The 21,364-nt window shown below is 50.3% G+C and overlaps 2 protein-coding genes across 3 annotated transcripts; both read left to right on the top strand.

Moving 5' to 3' along the window:
* Positions 1-426: 426 nt before the first annotated feature.
* Positions 427-3,640, top strand: SPINK4 (serine peptidase inhibitor Kazal type 4). Its single transcript, XM_009973219.3, has 4 exons — positions 427-681; positions 1,507-1,541; positions 1,869-1,981; positions 3,474-3,640. Exons 1-4 carry the CDS (start codon positions 618-620, stop codon positions 3,526-3,528), a joined length of 267 nt encoding a protein of 88 aa, XP_009971521.2. The 5' UTR covers positions 427-617; the 3' UTR covers positions 3,529-3,640.
* Positions 3,641-9,806: 6,166 nt separating this feature from the next.
* On the top strand, positions 9,807-14,161 carry LOC116963855. Of its 2 annotated transcripts, none has more exons than XM_033001732.2 (4): positions 9,807-10,088; positions 12,346-12,436; positions 12,869-13,140; positions 13,944-14,161. In XM_033001732.2, the coding sequence occupies exons 1-4, from the start codon at positions 9,923-9,925 to the stop codon at positions 14,027-14,029; spliced, it is 615 nt and encodes a 204-aa protein (XP_032857623.1). In that variant the 5' UTR covers positions 9,807-9,922; the 3' UTR covers positions 14,030-14,161. The 2 variants fall into 2 exon arrangements, with proteins under 2 accessions (XP_032857623.1, XP_032857624.1); XM_033001733.2 differs by having other exon boundaries at positions 12,872-13,140.
* Positions 14,162-21,364: the final 7,203 nt, after the last annotated feature.

A 21,364-nucleotide genomic window follows, 5' to 3' on the forward strand; every position in this document is an offset into this window, starting at 1 on the left:
CTGCAGCTTCCTGCTCCCACTCAGCTGCATTTTGTTCCTTCCAGCCACTCTGCACCCCCAGCCCGTCCTGTCCCACCCAGCGATGGGGTGGGCTTGCTGCAGCATGACAGCAGGCCTCCCAGGTTCCTGCCCAGTGTGTCAGGCAGCTGGGTCTCATGGAATAATGTTCAGGCCACAGCACAGCCACCCAAATCAGCCTGAATTTCCTGGATTTTCCATGGGGAGTCTCCCAACCCAAATGGGGATACCTGCCATGGATGAAGAGCGGCAGCTGCAAAGCTGGAAGGCTGGTTCGGGCGAGATACACCCAGAGGTAAGGTGGCTGGGTGGAGCAGAGAAGGGCAGCATTGCCCAATCCAGACTACAGCGCAGAGGGATTGTAAAGCAGCCTCCAGTGCTGGCACCTGGAGCTGGCAAGTGGCACTGGGGTGTCTTATCAATTGCACGAGAGCACCCAAGTGATCCCTCTGGGTGCACAGTCCACCTGTTCCCAGTGCAGATCAAACGCTGCTTAAAATGCTGCTTTTCCCAGCACTGCTGAGATAAGCCGGTGCCCTCCTCTATAAAGGCAGCCACGAGAGGAGCGAGGTGCACAAGCTTGTGCGTCTGCGCCGGCCATGCCTGCGAGGGAGCTGCTGCTGGCGGTGGTGGTGGCACTGGTGACTTTCATCGCTGCTACTGGTAAGCCTGCTCTGCTGCTGGCAGCCGGCTCTTCAGGGGTGGGTTGGGAACCACGGAGGGACCAAAGATGGGTGGGAGGGAAGAACGAACTAAAACCTCTGCTTTGGAGAGGAGGTGAGGCGGGCAAGCAAACACAGTGGCAGCGTGATGGGGAAGGAGGACCGGAGGAGACACACTGTGCCTTATTAGCGGTTCAGGGCAAGGGTTACAGGCTGGTTCATCAACCATATTGCACTCAGGAGCAGGATGGGATAGGGGACAGCCCTCAGTGAGAAAGGGAACCAGGATCTGGGAGGACAACACATATCCCACAGTGTCATCTACTGTCATTCATGCCTCCAAGAAGCCCTGCAAGTCTTTCCAAGAGCACTATATGCTCAGCATATTTATGTGGGGAGCAGCTGTTTGTAGGCTCTGTAAAACTGGTGCTACCTAGGTGCACGTGGTGGTGGTTCTGCAGCACCGTGCGAGCTTTCATGCTCCCAGGACATTTGTGCTCTGCACAGATGGGCTGTGAGCTGTTGCTACTGCTTTGCCTGACTGCAGAAAAGGCACCCACCGAATGCAGCTCTCCCCGGGGATCAGTTACCTGGATGTACAGTTTCACCCAGCCTCAGCCTTCTGAAGATACCCCATGTCCCCGTGCAGCACTGCATGTGTTCACATTTCCTGGGGTGTTTTGGATGCTCTGTGGAGTTCCTGGTCCAGAGAATGGAAGAGAGGATTAGGAGGTCCGGAGAGGGATTAGGGGTTGGGAACTGGTGTGACTCTGTTGATGCCTTGCACTCCTGCCACCAGTCACATGTGTGCCATGCTCTGTTTCAGGAGCAGAGCTGAATGAAGGGAATGGCTCGAGAAGGGTAAGAGGTTTCTATTTTCCTTGGGATGGCTTGAGATGGGATTTAGTGCCTGGCATGCCTGGGAGAAAGGCTGTTCCCCACAGTCATCCCCAGCCCCATGAGTACTGGTGCTCCAGCATCAAATCCACATCAAAGACCAGATAGTGAGTCCCAGTGAGGGATGTGGTAGCCTCTGCTCCCTGCTCTCACACTCTGGGTGCACACCTGGCCCTGTCCGGGGCAGAGGGAACCAGGTCACCAGTGGCACTTGCTCCTGTCCCAGTGCTGTGGGGGGAAGGGATGGATGTTGCTAGCACTGAAATGAATGCTGCGGTTTCTCCTTTCCAGCCAGTATGTGGAGACATGGTCGAACTGCAGGCCTGCCCCCTCCTGTACTTGCCTGTCTGTGGGACCGATGGGAACACCTACGCCAATGAATGCCAGCTCTGTGTGCAACAAATGTAAGCTCATGTCCTTGGCAGAGACCTCCATGGGTCTAATTTGGCCTTTTGAAACTGAGCACTTGTGAAATACTGTCATTCAGGCTCCCCCAAGACCAGAAAAAGCCATAGTAGACAGGAAGCACACATGTTTCTGCTAGCAAAGTAAAGGACAACCTTTTTGCATCAGCTGAGCTGGGCGGTGGGCTGTGAAGCCTGTGAGCTTCACCCTCCTGCACTGGCTAGTGCCTGCAGATAGGTGTAGGCATGCCCCCAGCCCTTGCCTGCATGTTCCTGCCCCATCCTTGTCACCACATTTAGTGACTACTTTGTAGCTGCAAGCTGAGGGATTTAGCTCATTGTGCTGGCAGGGGACTAATCCCACAGAAGAGCTGAATATTCATCCATTGGATCAGCTTGCTAAATCAGACCACCCTGTGGCTGCATGATCAGCAGATCCAAAAGGTGAGGTCAGGAGTCCATGGCCAGGAGACCCTCCAACGTGAGAGCCTGCAAGATGACAACAAACCAGATGCTTCATAGAGGACGGGAAAAGGCCCCACCACCTGTGCTGCCTGCAATTAGAGAACAGAGAGTTGAATTTAGGTGGGCAAAAAGGTCGACTAGACATCTAGTCTGGACAGTCAAATAGCACCACTAAGTCCTTCAAAGAGACATCTGTGAATGCAGATTCCCAGTTACATGCCTCATGGCTCTTTTGGCAGAACTTCAAACCAAAGGTACCATCATAAACTTGAGGACTAGGGCAACAGGGAACTCATGAGACGCACAAAGGTTGATTTGGGGCAGTGATTTCATCCAGGTTGGGAAGTGAGTGTCTGAGCAGGGGTTCCTGATAGAAAGGGACCAAAGGTAAAGATCAGGTTGAATATACATCAGCAGTGCCTTTGCACGGCAAATAACACAAAGTGCGTGCTGGGCTGCAGGAGGAGAGGGATGACCAGCTTGTCAAATGAAGCTGCAAGGCAAGAAGGTGTGGAGGAGCTGAGTCTGGTTAGTCTGGGGAGGGGGCGGCTTAAGGGGATCTAGCAGCAGGCTATGGTTGCAAACGGGATGGGGCCACACTCTTCTTGGTGGGAACAGGTAATGCAACAGGGACAACAGCCACAAGCAGCAGCCCTAGAGGGCACAGGTTGGACATGTGGGAAACCACTTCCTCAGGAGGGTGGTGCACGATGCAGACATTGGGGGGTCTCCATCCTTGCAGGGGGGCATGGTTAGGGCTCAGACAGACCCATGGCCACCATAACCTCACACTGGGGACAGCCCTGCTGTGAGCAAGTTGGGCTGGAGACCCACCACCAGTGCTGCACACCCAGAGAGGGGACGTCTGTGGGTCAGGGTGGCTTGCAGTCACCTCAGCTTTTTAGACAGGAAAATGAACAAGCCAATTTTATAATAGTCAGCTCCATTCCATGGGCTGGACAGGAGTGAAAACATGACTCAGGAGTTTTTTTCTGAGCTCTTACTTTTTTTTCCTGTGTTATTCTAGGAAAACCAGACAAGACATCTGGATTTTGAAAGACAGGGAGTGTCAAGATATCTGAGCTTTCTGGTAGCTTTCCTGAGCCTAGAAACTGATGATTAATTGATCCTGTGTGCTCTGTGCTGGTTGCACATTTAAGTTAGAGATAGTGAACAATAAAATGACATGCACAATCTTATTTCAACAGCACTTTTTTATGCAAGGCTGAGGGAAAACAACACAACCCAATTACCACAAAAGGCTACTAAAAGTGTACAGTCAAAAGATTCATTTCAAATCCACATCACAAATCAGGGCTCTGCACTGTACTATTTCACCCATGTTCCTGTGAGCAGGGCCACGTGGGAGTAGCAAGAAACACACAGATCCTGGTGAAGAAGGTGCTGAACAAGTACAGGTTTCTTCTGCAGGAGGCAATTAGGGGAAAAGAAAGTAAATTTTCTTCAGCATGGGAGAAGACAACTCTGTGGTTCACTAGTAAACACCTCCACTTCCAGAGCTGATGTAAATTGAAAATAGTAACACCTTCACTTCTCATATTAGATGTTACTCAGCTTTTTATCCAAGAGCCTTTCACAACAGGAATCAGCTCGTATAACACATGGGAGCATGAAAAGAGCCCAAGTGAAGACCCTGAATGCGAGGGACCCCAGATCTCCGCTCCAGCACTTCAGAGCAACCTACAAACTGAATTAATTACCCAGAAATGCTCTCCAGGAATAATAGCGTAAGTGTATCTCCAAGGTAATAGTGTATGTGTGCATCAACAGTCCCTGGGGCTCCCTCTGCTCTTTTGTCTCCCACTTCTACCAGATGGGACACAACTCCCCTTTCACAAAATACCTGTCATGAGTTTGTACAACTTGTGTATGCAAAAGGCTCCTTTTGCTCGCAGTGGCAGAGATAAGAGGGCACTGGCTAATCTGGGTTTTGCCTCTCAAATTCAGTTCAGTCCTTCATCAAATGTTGTGTCTCTACAGAATGACTGGTTGAGATTTCTGATGAGCCTTGAAAAGTGCTTCAGGGTGAATTGAAACCCTCCAAGGACAGATGTGTGCCCATGCACAAGGGATCACGCTAATTTGGCTTGCTACTCTACCCACATGACTCGTTTGCAGGCATCTGGGTAAGGGTCTGGGGTGCATCATATGGTCAAGCAAGCTCCCTGAAGTCAGTGACCACCCTGTAAGTCTGGGAGCTGTGCCAGTGTCATGGATACTGTGCTTGGCTAGCTGGTCATGTAATCCATCCCCACATGCCTCGTCCCACTCTGCACCTTCCTGAAACCACAAAGTGGGACACTGCAGCACCATAATGCATGACAAAGCCATTGCTGGTAGATTTAATGCTGCAGCTGGAAATAGTATTAAGGAGTATAAAACAGTCATGTGTCATCAGATGGGAGATCCATCTGAACCAGCATTGACTGTTTTCTGGCCTGGAGGCAGCTGCTGTCATTAAAAGCTTTTCGCTCATTAAAAGCTCTACCCCAGACTGAGAAGTCCTAGCCTGGTTAGTTGCCCAGAGTTGTCCAGAGCTTTGATGGTCCATGTTTCCCTCCCCCAGACCCTTTCCACTTCTGCAGAGGAGGGGACACAGCCCTACCCACCTGTCCACAGCTGCTGCTATTGCACCATCTGCTCATTTTTCCCACGGCTCTGCAAGCCTGCTTGCCCTCTTCCAGTCCTCAGGTAGCAAGAGAGAGGTGGTCTGGCTGCATGTTGCTCCCTGCACTGCCGGTCCTTCTGTGCAGGCTTTCAGATGGTGTCTCCCCTGCACTGTACGGAAGGGCTTTGGTGGGGTTGTCACCCCCAGAACCACTTCCATGGTGAACAATCAAATTCATTGCTCATCTGCCCTCTGGGGTTTTCTGCTCCTGCTGCTGGCAGCCCAGCTGCAGGCAGGTGTGTTCGGGCAGCTCCGTCCCAGCTTTCTGCCAGGCTGGAGGGTGAGGTTATGGCCAGCATAGCGTGGTGGGTAGCTGGGAGCCGTTCTCCCTGCTTGGTCCGGGGGGAGCGTGGGGGGCACTGGCATCTCGGCCCCACACAGTGGCTTGAGCCACATTAGCAGAGTGGCTGCAGCCTGTCACTGTATAACCCCAAGAACCACGTCTATTTAGTTGCAGGGGCCAGGAAAAACTGACACGGGCAATCTGGGGGCTCTTCTGAAGAGAGAAACTGCATGCCTCTGGTACAACATGGGGTGTTTTTTCAGTCTCTGCTGCAGAGTTAAAGCACGTACTTGCAGGCCAGACCTCAAGGTCAAAGTGTGAGCTGCTTCAGAACAGAATCAGTGTTGACTCTAAATGCTGCAAACTCAGAGATTCCCTGCTCCCCGGGGACTGGTGTATTTGCCTGTTTCACACAGTCAAGAGCAAGTGGCAGATTGAGGGAAGGAAAAGGGAGATTGATTTAAGTCCCTATGATTTAAGACCACCGCAGACCTCAGGGGCTGGTGCAAGGTGTCTGGACCCAGCTGGGTGCAGAGGGCCTGACTCTGAAGACTGGCAGATCTGTGTCTGGCAAGGTCAGGCGAGACTCAGGAGGCAGCTGGTGGACAGAGAGATGCCTGCAATGCACTGGTCTGTGGTAGGGGGTACACACATGGATTTGCACTTTTGCATACAGTTTTGCCTGTTGTAGTTACCCATCTGTTTCCCATCTTTTCATGCTTCAGTCAAGGCAGGGGGAGGAAGAGATTGTCTGCTTTCACAGTCACCGTAGTCTGTCACTCAATGCTATTGGTAGTCCTGCTCCCAGAGAAGTGTACTGCAGCGAGGCAAGCTGCCCCCAAACCTGCCTCAACTCACGGAGTGAAGGACAAGCCTGAAAATTGCTTCTCTGTCACTGTCATGCAAGACAAAACTGGAAGAAGTGCCCTGACACCCTACTAGAGTGACAGGGGTGTAGCTCCCCCAGCTTCCCATGTTGATCCTCCAGATAACCTTGGGTTCAGGGCTGCCTCCGTCAGGGCTGCCTCCGTGACTGCAGGGGGGGACAGGCAGGTCTCTGGCTATTGCCTTGCAGTAGCAATGCCAGACTGGGGTAGAGATAACATTTAGGCTCATAAAGAACATTGACTCCTACATAATTCCAAAGCCTGGTGGTGTTGTGTCTGCAGTGGCAGCAGTCCTGACAGTGCCAGGAGACAGGCCCTGTGGCAGGATCAAGTCCTAGATCCAGTTGTCCCTTGGAGAAAGCATTCCCCCAGCTTTTGGGTAATGAAGGCTGTGTGGGGGACCAGCAGAGTGAGATGTACCTAATGAAATGAGCCCAGTGTCCCTGGCATTGTTGTCAAGTCTCTGCCTCTCAGTCTCTCCACTTCAGAGCAGACACAACTTGAAAATAGGGGGTGGAACCTGTAATTTCCACACTGTTAACCATTGCCAAAGCCTACCCATGGGATAACAAAATCAATTACTTGGGATTTAAATTCACACACAAGAGATGGATCTACGGAGATTTCTGTCTTGAGAGATGCAAGTGCAGACTTTGTAAGATTTTAAAGCCCATCTATTCCATTGGCGTATCTAAAGACTCTGAGGGCACAGTGACTCTTTCTTTTACAAACATTCTTTACAAACCTATTTGTTTCTACCCAGCTAGAAGATGGCAGGGACGGAAAAATACTCACAGTACCAGCTCTGCAGGTCACATGGCAATGTTTTGCTGAGTCAAGAGTAGATTTATCAGACCTCACCAGGCTTTGGAGTGACTGAGTAGATGGGAGGAGGGAGAAGCTGAGTTAGCCACAGCCTGAGCATGCAGACAGTTCTCATGAAGCACTGAAACACCCAGGGATTTCCACCCTTTCTTCCATGTTTCTTATCACCTGCAAGCAGCCCAGAATATGTCATGCTCTTTGAAAGAGTGCTACCAGAGGTGATGTCCCCCTATGGCCAGGTATATATTATCATAGAATAGATGAATTGAGGTTGGAAAAGACCCTTAAGATCATCATGTCCACTCATTATCCTAACACTGCCAAGTCCACCACTAAACCATGTCCCTAAGCACCACATCTCTTAAATACCTCCAGGGATGTTGGCTCAACCACTTCCCCAGGCAGCCTCTTCCAGTGCTTGGTAACTATATCAGTGAAGAAATTTTTCCTAATACCCAGCCTAAACCTTCCCTGGTGCAACTTGAGGCCGTTTCCTTTTGTCCTATCACTTGTTACTTGGGGAAAGAGCCTGACACCCACCTCACTACGACCTCCTCTCAGAAGTAGAGAGTGATAAGGTGTCCTCTGAGCCTCCTTTCTTCCAGACTAAACAACCCCAATTCCTTCAGTCGTTCCTCACAGTACTTGTGTTCCAGATCCTTCACCAGCTTCATTGCTCTTTTTTGGATGCACTCCAGCAACTTGATGTCTTTCTTGTAGTGGGGACACCAAAACTGAACACAGTATTTGAAGTGTGATATGTTTACCTCCTTCCAAAGCACTGTCTTTGCATGGTAGAGCATCCTGCGAGGTACAGTTTTCAGGATGTCTGCGTGAGGCAGGGTGACCCCATGGCTATGCAGCATCACACAGTGCTGGAACACTGTCACCCACACCAGCATGGAAGACTTTGCCTTCCCTTGTGACTGAACTACAAGAAACTCCCCTGTGAATGACTTGGAAGCCTCACATCTCTTTATGCCATCCATGCTCCTGGCCCACCCTCCTGTATCAGAGCCTTCCCATATCTGCTCTACTGCCACCACCCTGCTTCTTCTTTTGGGGCTGTTAAACCTGCCCCACCTCTCTGGAGCTACCATGTAATCTGCCGTGGACACAGGGGAGGAGCCCTAGAGCAAAGTGGTAACTCAAGGGATAAGCAGAAAGGCAGCAGAGATGACCATGGACCCCCAGGTTATGTGTTAAGAAACTCACATGCACAAAATTTCTAATTTTGGATCTTCCAGGGACCTAGAGAGAGAACCTGCAGAGAGTGAAGTCTGTACATCAAAAAAAAAAAAAAAAAGGCCTGGTAAAGACTGGAGGCAGGCCAGATCTGCTCAGATCCCTGAGGAACTGCTCTGCTCCAGGGCAAGTCTTGGGACTGCACAAGAAGGTGGGATCATCCTTGACATTAAAAGCAGGCAATTCCCAGAGGACCTGGGGGTAGCCACACAGCTGGATTCTTCTACCAGCCTTGGAATCACTCTGAATTCACTGGGGAGTGGGGTGGGGGTGTTAGGGGCACTAACACCTGACCAGAGCATAAACAGTTGAGTATTTCATGGAGAAAAGTGCTGGTAGAAGCTGAATCCCAAATACTCTGGCACTGAGTATGGTAGAAATTGGCCAAAGTGGTGACATGTCCCTGGTCCAGCAGAGTTGTTCTACGCAGGTATAATAAGCTTTTCTGCACTATCCCAGCATAAGAAACCTGAAGGCAGTTTGCAAAGGAGGCCAAGACTGCCAACTCATCTCACATGCAGGAAATGGAAGGCAGACTGACCTGGGGGCCCGGCCGTGCAGACCACAAGGCAGGGAGCAGGATCTCAGGATCAAAGCCACTGTACCAAGCAGAAGCTTCCCCTGTGCATCTATACTGATCCCAAAGATGGTCCTACAGAGGCTATGTGTGCCTGTATGCTGGGCGGGTCTGGGGCTGCAATGGGCAACAGGGAGCTAGAAGTGACCACTAGAGGATATCCTCCCGTGGGAGCAAAGGACCAGCTGGGTTTTCCTAGTGGTTTTACTTGGGATGCCCATTGTCATCCTGCTTCACAAGGGAAGTGCTTTGCTCATAGCCTGCTGGGGAGCTGGACCAGGTCATTGGGAGGTTCTCAGCAAACACAGGCCCTCGTCTGGAGTCACGATGTAGATTCATTATTCTGTCTGAATTTCCCAGGAAGGTGGTGCAGCCCTTGGACAGGTCACATGAATTTTTGCAGCCTCCATCCTTAGGGGGTTTATGAAGTATATGATGCCACAGCCATCCTGACCTTCTGCAGTGGACAGTCCTGCTGTGAGGGGGGCTGGAGTGGAGACAGAGGTCTTTTCCCACCAGAACTGGTACGGTCTTATGCAAACACCTTTCAAACAGCATATAAACCTCACAAAGGGTCCCCAAGGACTAACAACATCTCCCTGCATCTTACTCTAGAAACCAGCAGAGAGGCAGTGCTGTGTCCTGTCTTGCCATGCAGCTTCCCTCTAGTATAAAAGAGGGCATTTGAGCCACAGTTTAGCAGCAGTGAGTATAAATTTCTTAGCTGAAGTGGAATTATTTGATGTGTAAAAGCACTAAAATATTTTACAATCCAGACAGAAGTGCAGAGACTCTTAACACTTCATGCTCTGATAAGGAGAGTATTACAGCCCTGTCATTGGCCTGGATAGATAAGAGGTTTGGGGCGGACAGTCTGCCCTTTTTTAAGCTCTTACTACGCTCCTTTCTCCTCTAACTCCAGATGCCTGTCCCTAACTAAGCTGCTTTCTTCTTAAAACTGCAAAGAACAATGGAGCAGCCCAATGAAATACCCAGTGATGCTGCTACTGCTCCTTCTGCTGCTGTTGCTCTTTCTTCTGAGGCCGCCACTTTTTTTGATGTCAATTCTTCCGCTGCTTCAGCTTCTTCTTCTTCCCTGCCACCCACTGACTCCACTGTGGAGCAGGATCAGCCAGGTAAGGATAAAACCACTTCTAACTTGAGTTTCTGGAGAGAGGAGAGAAGGATCTTTGTGACCAGTGGTTTCTAAAAAATGAGTTAGTAATTGCCAGTTTATGCTTGGAGGTTGGAAGATGCACATTTAACTGAAAATATATGTGGCTTTTCCAGAGTTATGTTTCAGATCACAAAGGCAGGCAAAAGCACCTATAAAGGCCTTTCAACTCAGACAAAGTCCCTCAGGTAGCATCAATATATTGCCTGCAGACTGGCAATAGTGTCTCATTGCTATCTTAGCTTGATGGATTATTTTTTTTCTTTTTACTTCATGTCTGTAACTTTGTGTCCTCTGCTAAATGATTTTTCATCAGGATGCAGATGTTTTACTGTGATCTTTCTTGCCTAGTGCTAGCAGATGACAGCTTTGGAGCAGCTGTGGGAGTGCTCTCTTGGAACATTTAGAAATGAATGAAGGGTGTTTGCTCCGGGTGTGAAACAATTTTTTTAGTATGGGTTGGGAAGGAGATTGGTTGCAAGCAGCTAAAAATGCTTTTAGGGCTCACAAGACATTTTGAAAGGGAAAGGAAGTTACTTTGGGTGCAAAGGGATGTGCAAGGGATTATATACTTAAGTAGTTAGGCTGAAGCCCCGTGCAGATCCTGCTACTGAAGCTCGAAACCTCAACTTCCCAGGATGTGTGTGGCAGAGTCGTCCTCTGCCGGCTGCACCCTGATGTTTCCAGCACGGCTTCAGTTTGGGCAACTGCCTCCTGTTTGGGGATGGTCTATATGACTATATGTTGTGCAGCCCACGTGCAGAGGTTTTTTTTGTCTCAGAGGCTGACACTGTCTCTGGTCCTGCTGAGGTGCCCTTGCCATGGCTGGGATACTCTGGCACTGTCGTTGCACATGGACTTCACATCTGTACCACCTCCTGCTGTGCCCTTTCTCTTTCAGGTGGTTAGGCTGTAATTTTTTGTAGGAAAGGAGACATCCTTTCCTGTATGGTATTGTGCTGGGAGCAAAGGGGGCTCACTGAATTACCATACAAAAAACAGCAATAAAAGAACGTAAAAATGAATAGGCAACTGTTGGAGGATGGCTCAGAGACAAGGGTGATGAGCCCACCGAGCAGTTGTACGATCAGAGCCTGTTCTAGGGGCTGATGCTGCCTCGCTGATGCTGGGCCTCACTAGGGTTTGCCTGCAGCTGCTCGCAGCTGCTGATACAGGAGGAATGTCAAGGATGCTTCGGGCTTGTGTACCGTGGTGTGTCGAAAACAGGTTAAGGGGAATTGGAAATAGTGGTCTGAGAAACTTAGTGTTATGAGAAGCTTGTGCTGTTAGCTAACTGCAAGTAGGTGGACCGTGCGAATACGACCTTTAGAGATTAAGCCAGTCAGCTAGTGACTAGTAGGCATAATAATTAGTGTTGTCTGTATAAATATATGTACCCTGGACCAATAAAAAAACACGATATATGATGCTCTATCACCCACATTGAACCCGTCTCGGCGTGTCGTTCCTCCGCCGCCCGCAGGCAACAACAGAAAGTAGGAAAGTCTTGCTTGGGGCTGCTTGTGTGGTCTTTGGGACCAGTCTCCTCACCCCCAGCAGTGTGTACTAACCCTGTCCTGGTCTCTGGTTGGGTCACCATCCCCTACAGGGTCTCAGCCTAATACACATGAGCATCTGTGTCCAGGAAAGCCTGTGCCCTCTGGCACATCCCCTTGCCCCTCCCCAGACCTGTTCCTACATTGTTGGGCTGGCTGTTCTGCAGGGCAAGGCTTTCTCCTGAGCTAGTTAGTCAGACAAGCATCCTAATCTCAGCAGTGGCCAGTTGCAGCTCGATGAGGAAAAGGGTAACAACTGAGCAAACATAACAGTCTTGCAGCCTGTACTGATATCTGGCCAAGGCATTTCATGGTGTCCTCATGGCATGGGAAGCCTGCCCTGTGCTTCTACCAGGCCCCAGGTGCCTACAATGGTGAGTAGGTTAGAGAAGTGTCACCCCAAGGCTGCAGCAGCAGGAGGAAAACTGCAACTAGAAATTTAGAGTAACTTCTAGCACAGGAGCCTAGGAGTTTTGGGTAGTGTGTCATCAGATCCTACCCACTGAAGCTGAGGTGGAAGTACAGTGCCCAAGCAGCTTTGTAGCAAGACCTGACTCATGACAAAAAGAATGCCTCTTGCATCAGTGCTCCGTCACCTGCCAGGGAGGGACTGAACTTTCCCTTTGCCAGGATATCATGTCAACATTCAATTTGTCCTTGTAGGTAACAGATGCCGCTACAACTTGAGAGATCGGGAGGTTATGCAGAAAAGAAGAGCAGCATCCATGGAAAAAGCATCAAAGCTGTATAGAGGGTCAGTCTTACTTATGCTGTGGAGTCATTTTCTTGGTGCATTTCACTTGAGCCCAGGCGTGGCAGCTCAGCCCTTCCATCTTTGCAGAAAGACAGAGCCGAGCTGGGCCCCATCAGTCTTCAGTGGGGAAATGTGACCTGCAGCCGGTAGCTGCTGAAGGTCTAGGCAGGCATCGGGAGGCAGAGGTGGAAGGGGGCTGGGTTACGTAGGTGGTGGGTTGGGTGGCAAGCAATCCTCAACCACAGTGTGGGGCTGGGGAAAAATTTGATTGCCCCCCCCCCCCCCCGGGATGGCCACAGGAGGCTGCTGTGAGGGGCTGGGGAGGAGGGCTGCAGAACTGCAGCTCCTGCTGGGATGGATCGGGTTGCCTTGGGGCAGGAAGGAAAGGCCTCCACCCCAAGCCCAACTCTTCACCCTTGTGAAATCCCCTAGCAGGGACAGGAGAAAACAGACAAAAAGAGGCAGAAGACAAAAGAAAGGACAAATCCAACAGCTGAATCATGAGACCACCACCAATCCACATCTGGAGCCAGACTCAAAGCCCGATGCACTGGAGGCTGGTCCGGCACACACTAAGCCTGCACTGGCTGACCCAGTGCCTCCAGAAACTTCCCTAGCCAGCAAGGATGTGTTCAGTGAGATGCATGAGATGCAAGTGGGGCCCTTTGAAGGGGAACTGCCCGACTGGAGCCTGTACTCGAGGGGTAAGATGCCAGAGAGCTGCTGGCCCTGCGAGGGCTCGGGAGGCCATTCAGTGTGACCTCCTGAGGTCTGTCAGACAAGGTTGCCCACCTTATCAACAACCAGCCTGCAGCACCACTAGGACATGGGTCCCTACTCCACCAATGTGACTTGGGTAGCTGTGAAAGGCGGGGAGGGGGGGATGTTGCGGTGGAGGGGGGCAGATGCCACTATCCAAGTCGTGAGGAGTAATAAAAAGCCCACTGCTGTCTACAGAGTTGCAAGCACAGGGTCTGTGGTCCCTGGTCCCAAATATCTCCTTGTCCTAAGGACACCTATGTGGCTCGGCCAAGGGCCAGGATAGAGCAGAGATGCTGTGGAGAGAAAATGTGGTCTCTTGAGGCCCGAGCTGGTCAGGGAAATCCAAAGCCTGGACACATTGCCCACAGTCCACCCAGTTTTGGGGCTGACACCAAAGTAGGGGGGAGGGAAAGGTGGGCACTAGGGCAACGGGTGGGTGTCTGCAGGGGACTACTCCACCCCATCCCAGTCTAGCTGCCAGCCCGGAGATCTTGAAATAGGCCAGCATCAGGGATGCATTTATTTGCCTCCTGCCTTTAAACCCACCAGGGCTTTACTCTCTCCAACTCCCCTCCACAACCCCTGGGACTGCTGTGTCCTCTGAAAAGCAGGCAGGCCACCAGAAGCTATCTAACATCAAAGGCAATTGCAGGAGCCTGGCCATGGCGGCTTTGTTACAGCATGGAGGGGTAACGCACAAAAGCCCTTCCAATATTAAATGATCTACCTTTCACCTGCCTTGTAGGTGAAGTGGTGCTGCAACCATCAGAAACAGAAAACCAAGAAGATTTGAATGCTTCTCTGGAAAGTCACCACCAAGATAATGAATAGAGCACACACAGGTTTTCCAGTTCCACTAATTTATTTTTTGTTTTGTTTTTACTCATGCCTGGGCAAAACATATAAGCACTGGAGATCAACTTTCACTACTTTCTGCTAAGCAATAAATTTCATCCTCTCATAGTCAGTCTACTTTCTGCTTCTTTCAGGTTATGGTGAGGGAGAACATGGTCACTCACATAAAGACAGTCCTTTGGGACTTGTCTGCTGCCTGCGGCTTGTGAGCCCCACTGCCCTCTCTGCCTGCAGGGTGTTTTACCTGGGTAGTGGTCCTGTGGAGGGCTGCATGGTGCCTCACCACACTGTAGTTTAAGTGTACAGACCACATCCATGTTTCTGAAAGGCATTTCTGATTTGCAGAAATGCAAATGGCATTGTGAAGCTGAAACCCACCGTGATTCTTAGCTGTCTGGAGCCGCCCAGCTTGGCCTTTTCCAGCTCCTTGTGTTACTAGGTTCATTCTAAAGGCCTTTTTCATGTTCTGTTTTCCTTCCTGGTAAACAGCTTGCTTTCCTAAAGCCTGGAAAGTGTTTTGTTTTCAATTTCTGGGCAACCTCACTTTGCTGATCTTGCTGAGATGCTGTTTGGTTAGAAACAGTTGGGTGTGACAGGCTGAAACTTTTGTTATGGAAACAACATCTGGGGCAAAGACAGGAGCCACTCTGCACAGCTGCTGTGTCCCTGGCTCCACAGCCATGCACCCAGGGTTTGTCTTGAAGCCAGGAAGGAATGGGCCGGTTTCTCTTTCTTCCCACATTTTGGGTCTTGTGGTCTTCTTTCCGTTGTGTGGCAGGGGGGATGGCTCTCTTAGGCTCCTGTAATGTCCTGACACAGAGAGCCATTCTCTTGGGGTGGGGTGGAGGTCTCTATTGCCATTATCTGATTTACCAAGGGCCTGTCTCCCAGAGCACAGGGCTGGCCAGATCCTGAGGTCACCCTCAATTTGGGCGATTTATGGATTTTTTGTGGTTCTGGAGATGTCGCTGCCACTGTCCCAGGGCCCTGCAGGGTCTGTGTCTCAGCAGATGCGACATCTCACCGGTGACACCAGTTAACACTCCTATCCCTGCTTCAGTCCTAGGGGCCTCACATGTGGGGCAAGCCCTCACAAGTGCTTAGCACCTGTTATGCAGGTATACCAAAGCAGCTTCACACAAACAATAAACTTGAACAAACTTTAATTTGTAACCAAATCCTAAGAGCCAAAACCAACCATACAATGGGGGTAACCTAAACAATGCTCTGATAACATTTAACAAACTATAAGTTTGGTGTACCAGCTGGGGAAGTTATTACTACACAAGGACACAGAAGAACGATGATACATAAGAACGATGACTCCAAAGTGTGCGTGCACTCACTCACTGAAAGGGAGACTTCTCACTCCCCCTCACTCAAGGGTACCCAGAAGATGTAATTGCTCACTCAAGAGAGCAAGGGCTCTCTCAAGGATACCCAGAAGTATTTGCTCACCGAGGAGGGTGTGAGGGCACTCAATCCCAGGAAGTTTCTTTGGGTGGTGTCCACGGGGAGGGTTTCTGATCACAAACCCGCTGCTCTGAGGAGAACCACTCAAAGGGGGTCTCTGGCGGGGACCCCATTTTATAGCCTGGTCTGATCTGAACTGTGGTGATATATGGTCAGCATTCTAGAAACTTATTTTGACCAAGGCATTTTGTTGGCTGAGGGCCTTGTTAAAAGCCTTATCCCCTGCTGGGGCAGGGGGGGGCAAGGAGGTGTGTGTGTGTGCTCCTGCCACTTCCCCACCCTGAAATCCTGGGATGACCTCTTCAGTTACACCACTGCCGATCCTGCACCACAAAGGCTGGGGAGCTCCCCCTGGGCAGAAGCTTGCAGAAACCAGAGAAAGCACCTCTGTCCGTCTCTGCAAAGGTGCCTTTGGAGGCCATGAGGTCCTGGAATCACCCCAGGTACTGCACACTCTGTCTTAGAGCTGTTTTCACTCTAACTGGCTTCTTTGGCAGCCGGTAAGAAAGGTGTGCCTGCAAGCAACAAATCTTATCGCAAAATAACCAAGGGAAAGATAAAGCCCTCCCTATCAGCACTTTCACTTACAACGCACTGTTTCTTTCTCTGACAGGAGGACAGATAACAGAGCTGTTGCTTATACGGATGGGGTTCAAGTGCAAAGCTGGACATGTAGAGGTCCATGTGCATCCCTGAGGTAGATCCTGCTGTCTGAATGGAGCTGGGGACAGGCTGGCAAGGACAGCTGTATCTAGGGCAGGGAGGATGCTGTTTCGCAGGTGCAATGCATCACCTTCTCCCTCTCTTCCCTCTATCCTGAGCCCCAGAGAGATGTCTTTATCCAGGGCCTTTAACAGTGTCCAATAAAGGAAATTTCTACCCTCTGGGATAACAAGTAGGGTCTGGGTCTGACATGAAGGTCAAGGCTGGGGGAAGGTCAGAGACCTTTAACTGACTGAAGCCTTCCTGATGATGAAGAACAGGTGATGGGTGCAGGGAGGTGGCTTCTGAGCATAGGGAACTTGGTCAGTGCTTGACACAATGCTGTCCTCCTTGCTGTGCTGTAGTGGTGAGAGGGCTGCATGAGGCTCTTCCAGGATGCTCTGATCTACTTACTACCTGCGCCACACAGACCAAGGCAGGCACGCTGTGATATGCGGTGGGCACAACCGCTATGATTGTCTCCTCACTTGTGAAGTTCAGCTTTGTGTTTGTTAATGTCAACTGAGCTGGGCTGACCATGATGCTGTAAGCTCATCTCAGGGTCACAGGTCCTGTCCCCAGGTCCTGCAGAGGGTGGGGAGCCACCCTGAGGGCTGACAGTCATGACAGGACAGCTAAGGAGAGGGAAGCTAACATATCCAGGAGAACCAGACTGTCCTCTGTCCACTGCCAATTACCTTCCAATGTCCTCCCAGGAAACATGCTTCCAGCTCTATGAGAGAAGAGAGGCTGTCTGGTTTGCGCACCCAGGCTTCCTGCTTCTGAAATTGCTCTTATGAAACAGGCTCCCCTGCATTTGAAGAAAGTCAGGGGTGACTTGCAGCAGGCTGTTGCTCACAGGTGATGTTTTGAGCTGGGAGGGTTTTCTGGACCTTAGCAGAAGTGAAGTCATAGCTAAGTCTGAGCAGAAAGAAGTGGGCCAGCAACTTAGAGCCAGAGGCCACCAGAGGTCAATGGAAATCCATTCCATGCCACAAGAGCCTGGTCTTGCAGAGATAAGAAAACTTTCTAGTTGATCTATAAATATTGACTTTAAAGCAGTAAATCCTGGTGACAGCAAATACCCACTCCCTCTTTGGCTGTCATTTCCTGCTCAGAACATGTTAGCTCTGATCCTTCCTGTTCTGTGTTAGCCATTTAAATAAATACCTCTCATACTCCAGGGCTGCATGGACTGCAGCTGAGTGCCTAGCTGGGCTCAGCAGTGCTCCACTGGCTGGCCTGGCTCTCCTGTTTCACCAGGGAATCACATAACTGTGGAAAAAGTTAAGTGGGAAGAGATCTCTGGAGATCTTGAATCCAACTCCTGCTCTGAGCATGGCTCACTCTGACCAGGCTGCTTAGTGCTTTTTACAACCAAGTTTGGAGATCCCCCTGCTCTCTGGTCCCCATCCCAGGGCTGCCCCACTCTCGAGGGAAAAAGCTTTTTCCTTATGTCCAACCAGACTTTCCCTCACCAACTGCTTTTGCTACTTACCTCTTGCCCCATCACGGTGCACCTCAGAGAAGAGTGCAGCTCCATCTTCTCTGTAACCCTCTTCAGGACTGCAAGTTCGACTCCACGCTTGCCTTCTCCAGGTGAACAAACCCGATTCCTTCAGTCTGTCCTATGCTCCAGCTCCCTACCTCAATGACCTCAGCTGGGCTCCAGTGTAACAATGTCTTTCTGGTACTGGGTTACTCTAACTGGATCCAGTATTCCAGGTGTGGGCTCATCCACATGAAGCAGGAGCAATGCCCACTTGCCTGAGCCCACTGGCTGAAACTCAGTCCATCTGGATGGACTTGGGGCTTTGAGCACGATTATGCCTTTGTTTCCCTCAGACTGCCCGAGTTCTTCACTGATGAAACACAAAAAAACTTTGAGCAAAGAAACCAAGACACGGCTTGTGTGGTAACCTGTGTGATCTGGGCTTCGTAGCCTTAACAACGATTCTTTTTTCAGCCCTCTCCTGTACACACCATCTTCCAAGTAATTTGCAAAAGCATTAAGCATGGCTTCAGCGCAGAATTACATGCCCCTGGAAATTACTGCTTGTTTTTCGAAATGTTTAACTGCAGGCTGAAGGCGCAGCTCCGGCGCTGCGTTTTCACGGCTAAGCGTTGTATTCAGCAAACGAACTAGCCGCCAACTCTCAGCCACCCAAAGCAGCAGCTTTGCATTTCCAGCAGGAAAAAGCCTTCAGCGACGAACCGGAGACCCCAAGCAGACAGCTCCCCGAGCCGGCAGAGCCTCCGGGCACAACCACCGCAGCAAAACCGTGACCCGCCCGTCCCCGCGGCTTCCCGGCGGCGCCTCCGTCAGCGGCGCGATCCGGCAGTGCTCTCTAGCGGCAGCACCGGCCCCGACGGGCCCGGGACCCCTCGGGGCGACCCGCAGGGGAGCAGCCGGGGGCCGGGGCGGGGGTCGCAAGGCTCTGTCCTTGTGCCGGGGGCCCGGCGGGACCCGGCGGAGGCCGCTGCGGGAGCGGCGGTGCCGGTGCAGAAGCGGGGTGCCGGCCCCGGTGGCGACGAGCGCAGCGAAGGGGAGAGTTTGTCCTCACGGTTGTTGAAAGGCCCCCGGTGCCTGGTTTAGCTCCTGGTGTCTCAGTTTGCCCGCAGCAGGGCTGCGGTGGCTCTTAAGGAAGAAGAAGGCGCCTTGTTTCTATTGGATATGCAAAGCTGAGAATTTCCTTCGTAACAGCGTTAATGGTTGCACAGCTGGTAGTGTCGATATACTTAAGTCTAGCTCCTGTTATGGCAGAGAGGTAGTGTATCTTATGGCCACTTAAGTGCGAAGGCTTGAGACCATTTGCCTTGGCTGCTTCAAGTGGGGCTTTCTTTTGCCTTTTCTCTAGATGGGAGGGGATGGAGAAAACCTCCGTGAAGACGAAATATGGAAGGGGTGACCCAAGAAGGAAAACTGTTCTTTGCAACATGGCCTCTTTTTTTTTATTATTTTTTTTAATTAATGTTCCCTGCAAAAAGGTCCAAGCCCTGAATTATCCTCTGCTTCCTCCATGAATAAAGCCACCAATACTATTAAACAGAAATACCTCAGGCATAGTCTCTCACACCATGACAGAGTGGGACCACTCACTAGGCATCTGTGGCCATGCTCAGGCAGGTCTTTCAGGGAAATTTTGTATCTCCTTTCTGCTTCTCCTTCTCATAGTGTTTGCATTTAGGGCTGTCCACATCCCACACTGGTGGAAGCTCTCTCATACAGGTCTGCATTCAGATTTCTCCCATCCATACTTCCTTTTGTTTGACAAAGTCACATATACCTGATATCTGGTCATCAAAAAATCCACAATGAGGGTTGAGGTGCTGAGAGTTCCACTGCCTTTCTGTGTTTCCCCAGCCCTGCTCCCAGCCTCCATCCCACAGCAGGGACTCTGGGTTGGTGTCAGTGGACACAACCCCAGCTGAGGAACCCCCTCCCCAGGCTGTGTCTGTCTCACCTATACCCCCAAGACCTGCCCACTGGCAGAACAGGAGGCCAGGTCACAACAGATGTGGAGCCCTGAAACACAACAGGAAGAACAAACTTTGAATACCCCAAAAGACAGTCTTCTGGTGTGGGGTCTCTTGATTGTGATGGTCAATAAGACCTGGTCTTAAATGCAGCTTGCAAATATGTTGTCATTCAAGAGCCATAGCTTTGTGTTGACCTCACACAAGGTCAGAGGGTTGGGACAGAAATGCAGAGGACTGGGACTTCGCTGGTCTTGTCTTGGCCTGAGCTGATCTTTATCTTGCTTGGCTGTGACAGCAATCAGTAGTCAGATAACTAGAATCTACATTGTTTTCATTTATACTGATAACGATTATTTATTTGGTGCAGCTTGAACTGTCTGTGACTCCAGTGCAACACCATGGATCCCAGCCTATCGTAGTGGTCAGTCACTTGTTGCTGCTGGAGTGTAAACTCATGCTATTTAAGTAAAGGCAATTTTAGATAAAACAAGGAAAACAGAAAAAACCCACAACCAACCAACCAACCAACCAAAAAAAACCACAAAAAAAAACCAAACAAACAAGCAAACAAACCAAAGCCCCAAACAATTTGTGAACCATTGAAAAACAACATACATACATAAAAAAACTGAAGTGAATCCCAAGACTGAGAAGTAAGAAATCACCATCAACACCATGTTCTTCCTGATGAAGAGGAGGAAGCCTTCACCAGGGACATCATGATCTGCCTAATAACCATCAGGATGCTGGTAACTTGTTGTAAGACCCCCTCTTCTTTCTCCCCCACCCCTCCAACCATCAACCTGAGGACACAGGAACAGTGAACATAACATCAAGATTTGGGGTTAGATACTAAGAATGTGTGTGTGTGTGTATAGCAACCTCAGGTGGATTACTGAGGTTTTTCTGCATTAATTTGGACTATGAGACTAATAATTGAAAATATTGTTAAAACTTTTTCATATAGTAATAGTAAACCCTTGGCTTCACTTACAGTGTTTCCTTTTCTGTCCACAACAAGATCTGGAGTGTTACTGGCTGTTGCTTAAACAACTGGACCATGATCCACCCCACTACAGCATTCAAGCAAGGGGAATATCTGTAGTGTCAAATATTCTTTCCAGAGTCCAGCATTGGGCTGTTACTTACACAACCCAGTTTTTGAATGTTCATAGCTAAATAATGTGCCATTTTGCCACAGCTCTGGGGATCCCCCACATGCTCAGATGAGATGGCCAGATCTTGATCAACACAGCAAGATCTTCCAGACGGCTCACCACCTTCTGCCACTTCCATCACAGCAGACATCTCCATGGTTGCAACTTTTTGACGAGCCTATCCCAAACTCAGCATGATGGGTTGGGACGGAGTGTCCAAAGAACCATTGTTTAATTGGTCAGTTCCAGGGCTGACGCCCCAATGAGCACTAACCTGATGACAGCCTGTGTGCTAAAACATAGAGCTATCGACGTGATATGAAGCCTAGGATGCAGTTTGTGTGAAGGTCACAACCTGGACTCATGAGCACCTTTTCCAGGTGGAAGGGGTCAGCATGAAGTGCAGAGGGTCTCCTTGCAAGAGCCAGACATAGATATGATTGACTCAGAGGGCTTCATGCGCCAAGCGAGCTGCATCTCAGCTGTCAGACCAAGAGCT

The sequence above is a fragment of the Tyto alba genome, unplaced genomic scaffold (genome assembly GCF_018691265.1).
Source record: "Tyto alba isolate M040663 unplaced genomic scaffold, T.alba_DEE_v4.0 Super-Scaffold_13, whole genome shotgun sequence".
Lineage (NCBI taxonomy): Eukaryota > Metazoa > Chordata > Aves > Strigiformes > Tytonidae > Tyto > Tyto alba.

Coding starts and splice junctions, on each gene's coding strand:
- SPINK4 (XM_009973219.3), top strand. CDS start 618: ATGCCTGCGAGGGAGCTGCTGCTGGCGGTGGTGGTGGCACTGGTGACT. Junction 682..1,506: donor GACTTTCATCGCTGCTACTG/GTAAGCCTGCTC, acceptor GCTCTGTTTCAG/GAGCAGAGCTGAATGAAGGG. Junction 1,982..3,473: donor CAGCTCTGTGTGCAACAAAT/GTAAGCTCATGT, acceptor GTGTTATTCTAG/GAAAACCAGACAAGACATCT.
- LOC116963855 (XM_033001732.2), top strand. CDS start 9,923: ATGGAGCAGCCCAATGAAATACCCAGTGATGCTGCTACTGCTCCTTCT. Junction 10,089..12,345: donor TGTGGAGCAGGATCAGCCAG/GTAAGGATAAAA, acceptor TTGTCCTTGTAG/GTAACAGATGCCGCTACAAC. Junction 13,141..13,943: donor CTGGAGCCTGTACTCGAGGG/GTAAGATGCCAG, acceptor CCTGCCTTGTAG/GTGAAGTGGTGCTGCAACCA.